The 5,515-nt window shown below is 36.6% G+C and overlaps 1 protein-coding gene across 2 annotated transcripts; it reads right to left on the bottom strand.

Moving 5' to 3' along the window:
* Positions 1-216: 216 nt before the first annotated feature.
* LOC101210591 (thioredoxin-like fold domain-containing protein MRL7L, chloroplastic) lies at positions 217-5,471 on the bottom strand. Of its 2 annotated transcripts, none has more exons than XM_011650776.2 (6): positions 5,289-5,471; positions 4,970-5,148; positions 4,202-4,752; positions 956-1,037; positions 754-865; positions 217-677 (listed from the first exon to the last, which is right to left on the bottom strand). In XM_011650776.2, exons 2-6 carry the CDS (start codon positions 5,144-5,146, stop codon positions 556-558), a joined length of 1,044 nt encoding a protein of 347 aa, XP_011649078.1. In that variant the 5' UTR covers positions 5,147-5,148; positions 5,289-5,471; the 3' UTR covers positions 217-555. The 2 variants fall into 2 exon arrangements, with proteins under 2 accessions (XP_011649078.1, XP_004138945.1); XM_004138897.3 differs by having other exon boundaries at positions 4,970-5,171; positions 5,289-5,417.
* Positions 5,472-5,515: the final 44 nt, after the last annotated feature.

Genomic DNA, 5,515 nt, shown 5'->3' on the forward strand with positions numbered 1-5,515 from the left:
TATTCCATAATTTTAATTGATACAACCTTATAAATTAATATTTTCATAAAAAAAGTAAATTATTTTAGAGGACAAAACTGCAAAAAAAAAATTATAAATATAGCACAAATTTACTTTCTAGGTAGATTATAAATACTTATTTAGCCTATAGTTGACAAAAAGTAAAATTATGTTATATTGAGAGATATTTCATCATTTTTATATTTGAAAACAATAAAAATGAAAGCATATGATATAGATTGTCATAGAAACAAAATCCATGTAAACCTATGACAGGAGTTAATTAAGCACCCAAACTAGTTGACCTGAGAAGGAATACAAGAATCACAATTAGCTGCTCCTGTTGCTACCTCATCGTAAATTACGATACATCACATATTTTTCTATAATACCCTTAAATAGTTCATAAAGTTGTATAGCTGATGTTCTTCGGCCTTTCCAAAAATATTTGGCCCAACAAACTGATTGCACTCATCTACAATAAACCTAAAAGTGCATAATTTACACTTCAAATTTCTTTTAAACGATTACATACCCTATCCTTCTATGGTACAATTAGGAAGAAACTGATGGGATCGCCTCCTGATAATCCCCAACGTCATTTAAACATGGTGGCTTAGCTGCTCCATAGTAGAAGAATGCCATTATTTTGGACAACTCATCTGCATTTACAAATCCTGAAACAACCCAAAACTCAGACCTCTAGGTTTCATTAACAAAACTTGCAATGTTTTCACTTCGTTTTGCACTTACCCTTCTCACGGTATAAGATTTTCCCTGCTTTAGTGAAGATAATCTCTGGAAAGGCAGACACCTGAAGAGCAGTGACCAAGTTGCATTCAACAACCGCGTCAACAGCAACACACTGCAGTCAAAAACAGTACGTTTAAAATAACAACATTTGCTAAATATAGAGAGATGAGCAAAGTACCGTCAATAAATAGGAAAGGCTTACTCTTGGCGAAGGCAGATTGCAATTCCATATTATGTGTATAGCTTTCTCCAGCTCCTCCCGAACTTTTTCATTTTCCTTTGGCCTAATTGAAGACAAATACATGACCCTCAAAATGTTCAAATTTCTTTCATATACAGATCAAGATCATCTTATGATTCATGTTATTGTTAAACCACTGTAACCATAACGTTGAAGGGTTCAAAGTCAACTGTTCACAATCCAAAGGTCTTCCATATTCCCGACAAGTTAAACCAAGAAATCAAATATAGACACAAATCATAATAGTGTGTGCAACAACATGGGTTGGCATTTGAAGAGGAGGAGCTCTCAAACTCTCCTCATTTGTACTTTGTCTTTTCTGACATAATGATTTGTGTCGTTAAGTAATAATAACCAATTGGTATTAGTCGATTAGACTAGTAAGCTCCTCGCAATTAAGCATTTGGAGTCTGGAAGAAAGTATCATTTCAGGGGAGTAGATCTCAGGAGTGGAAGAACAACTAGTGGAACTGCATAGTGTATGGAGGGAGGACTCAAGAAACTATAGGTGGAAATGCACCGAAGTATGCGGAAACAAAACAAAACTATTGCACCAACAGAATCATCATCTTCAAATTATGGAGAAGAAGGGATATCTTTATTTCCACAATGAGGACCAGTCCTGCCAGCTACTTCTACTAACCCATTATTACCTTTTTTAATGAGAATTGAGAAACAAGGAACATCATTCAAAGTGGCCCAATGTTAAATTTGATAGTATGGGATTCCATCTTAAAACCAATTGACTATGTGAGGAGTAGCTCATCTATCTTATATGGAGTATGAGTGCCCTTGGTTTTTCTAACGTAGAAATCTTAATATCTACAATATGCCCCCTCAAGATGGTGCCTCTTTTGGGTTCACCTATCTTGGGCCAAATACCCGTTTGGGTTTAGTGGGCTCTGATACCATGTTAAAATTTGATAGTATGGGGTTCCATTTCAAAACCAATTGGCTATGTGAGGAGTAGCTCATCTATCTTATATGGAATATGAGTTCCCCTGGTTTTTCCAATGTGGAACTCTTAATATCTCCAATACCCAAAGCCTCAACAAAACAGCCTAATGACAAGGGGAAAAGGAATCTCCTCTTCCAGAGGAAGCGTTATGAAAAGACCTTCTAGAATCTAATCTAAAGAAATGGTGGCTGAAGTGTAGTTATTACTTCAAAAGTTCCACTATAATCCAGTGAAGAGGCCATGGGAGACTAACGTGACAGTATAACAATAACAACTGAACACATAACAGGAAAGGTACGAAAATGTAAGAATCCTAGTTAAAGAAATTGCGTAAAAAAGTGTTTTTCTATTATTTCATTTAAAAGGAAAATGGTTTTCTTAAATAGAAGAAATACTCAATACGAAGTAGGAAAAACAAATATGCAAATATATCTTAAATACAATGAAAATATTAACAATAAAGGAAATAATCAACACTCCCCCTAAAGTTGGTTTGAAGATGTCATCCATAGCCAGCTTGTCAATTAAGTTATTGAATTGCCACTTTGGAAGACCTTTAACTAGCACATCCGTGATTTGTTATTTTGGTAGAAGATAAGGGATGCATGGTATTCCTTAACAATTTTTTCCTTTATGAAGTGTTTATCAACTTCAATATGTTTCGTCTCATCACGAAGGACTGGATTGTGGACAATGGAAATTGTTACCTTGTTATCACAATAAATGGGGATAGGTATTATCTGAGAGAATCTCAATTCTTCCAATAGTCTTCTTATCCATATGCTCTCACAAATACCATGAGCTAAAACCCTAAATTCTACTTCTGCACTATTTCTTGCAATCACGCTCTATTTTTTACTTCACTAAGTAACTATATTTTCCTTCAACAAAGGAGCAATAATCGTGCCACCTGCCCAATCAACACTAGTGTACACTTCAACATTTAGGTGATCATGTTTTTTAAACAAGGAATTACGGAATAGTGTTACTCAAATGTATTCTCATTTGGGCAACCAGTCACAAGTGTTTAGGTTGAATCTTAAACTAGGTGCTATACGACAAGGAGGCAACTCCATGACACAATACTTTCACTACCTAAAAAGGATTTGGCAAAGACCTTGATCTCTTTGATACATATGAGTGGAAGTCTACAGAAGTTCAAAAGCATTACAAAAAAACTGTAGAAGTTGGTCATATTTACAAATTCTTTGTCGGCCTTAATGTTGAGTTTGATGAGGTTAGATTGGATACTTGCGAAAACTACTCTTCCATCAATTAGTGATGTTTTGGTTGAAGAGTGTTTCAATTTCGGGCTAATCGCCCTCCTTGGCGTACTCTTTGATTATGTTTGATTGAAGTCATAGATTTTTTTGGGTCGAGATACCCCCCCCCCCCCCCCCCCCCCCCCCAAGATTAATGTTGGAAGGAGAGTTAGCTCCCGGTGATGATGTTCTCAAAGGGTTTGTTAAGTCCTTGGAAGCTAAGCCACAGTTGATTTGGTCTACTGTTGTTAAAGATCCTTCAGATTGGTTTTGGTTTGAAAGAAATCAGCGTATCTCTCATAATTAAGCAATTGGCTTAATGGGGTCATTCTGTCCTTACTAGCCTCACAGCAAGTTATCTCTTGATAGAAAAGCCTTATTTTGCCCGGATTTTTCTTGTCTTGGCTTGTATTCTTGGTCGATTAAGCATGATTGCTTGTATTATTATTAATTTTGTTTTGATATTTGTTGTCAGTTGGTCGTATTAGGATTTGTTGAGGGTGTTTTGGGTGTGGGTTTGTTGCTGTTTCTTGTGTTTTGTTGCCTCTTTGTATTTCACTATTGTACTTTGAGGTGGGGGTCCAATTGAGGGTTTTCATAGGGCCGATGGGGGTTTCAGCCTCATTATCTAGGGGGAGGAATTTGGTGAAGTTGAGGCTTAAAGAGGATTTCCAGGTCTCTCGAATGTGATGATGTTTTGTTTCTTTTCTAATTCCTTGCTTGTTAAAATCTTGTTTATGTTATGGAGCATTTCTTGTTAATATTGTGGACTTGCTAGACAGTTGTTTATCTTGATATAAAAATCACAGGGCTGTTACTAGTACATTTCTGGGTTTTTGGAAGTGAGGGTGGATACCGGACAGATCCTTGCATTGGTTCATAGATTTGGAATTAATAAAAAAATATATAAAAAAGAGATAAATATCAATCAAAGACATAAAAACAATTTTTCCCCACACAAGATACTGATGCCTTCAAAGAGCATACCTTTTGTAGCGATTATGTACAAAAATGATTAGTGGACTAATATCTTTGAACACAGCCTCCTCCCATTCAGAAATTGTTATGTCCTTAATTGGACGAATGTAGTTGTCATCTTGCCAAACTACTTCATTATCAGTGTCATCTTTATCATCATCATATTTATCGTCTTTTTTCTTATTCTTGATAGTGATCTTATCAAAAAACTGACCCAAGTTGAAACCCCAACCATCAGCATCCTCAGGCCAATCAGGATCCTCCTCTTCCACAACAAGAGGATAGTCAGCGAGAAGTTTTTGCATCTTTATTCTCCTTTCCATGTTGTCTATCTCCTCCTCAACATTGGGGTTCGTATCAATCACTTTCCTAATCTTCTCCCTCCATTCCCGTCTCTCTTCGGCATCCATAAGCTCAACATCTGGCTCCTTCGCTGAAGAAGAATCATCTTCCTCATCTGAGTCCATACCTGCTTGTTCTTTCTTCTTCTTCCCATCACCGGGCCTGATTGACCCTGCGGTTCTATAGGCCCTTAGAGAGCTGCTTCTAAAACAACCACCCTACAGATAATAACATGGAGCGCTTCACAGTTAGTCTCCCCAAGTAACAAGAAACGAACACTGAAATATTGTTTATTTACATTCTTTCAAAGTGATTTAATTACAAGTATGTTGTTGCACCATGTCTAAAAACAACTCCACAAATGTCAAATTACCATGGAGTGAATTCGGAATGATTCCCAGTTATAAGAGTATATGGATTAAAGAATTACATTACCCGGAAAGGAAAGTTCATGAAAGAGATGGATGAAGGATAGGAAGAGTCCAAGGTCCAAGAAGAGAAAAGATTGGTGATTTGGGAACTGGTTGACACAAATGAAGCACCCCCTTCAAATTTGCAATTAGAGGAAGGCAAAAGCAGAGACGGTAAACCCAGTGAATGTTGCAGCGCCATTTCTACAAGAATGCACAAATTTGAACTTCGAGTATTGTTTCAGAATGAAAATTCAGAGAGATGGAAGTAATAAGTATAAAGAAGAAAGGAGAAGCGAAAAACGTTGATTGATTCAGAGGAGAGAAAGATAGGAGAAACTAACCATGAATTGAAGACGCAAGCTCAAATGGTCATTTGAAACCCCTCGACACCCAGAAACTAAAACCCCACAAATCTCCAAAACATTTCCCTTTTAACTCTCCCGTCCCGTCCCATCTTCTTCTCATAGCCAGTTATCAAGTTGCTGATCTTTTCTTTTTCGTTTTTTTACTTGATTAATGAAGTTAGACTATACTTACCCGCTATAATAAATCAATGATAATCTAAGTA

Source organism: Cucumis sativus, chromosome 2 (assembly GCF_000004075.3).
Source record: "Cucumis sativus cultivar 9930 chromosome 2, Cucumber_9930_V3, whole genome shotgun sequence".
Classification (NCBI taxonomy): domain Eukaryota; kingdom Viridiplantae; phylum Streptophyta; class Magnoliopsida; order Cucurbitales; family Cucurbitaceae; genus Cucumis; species Cucumis sativus.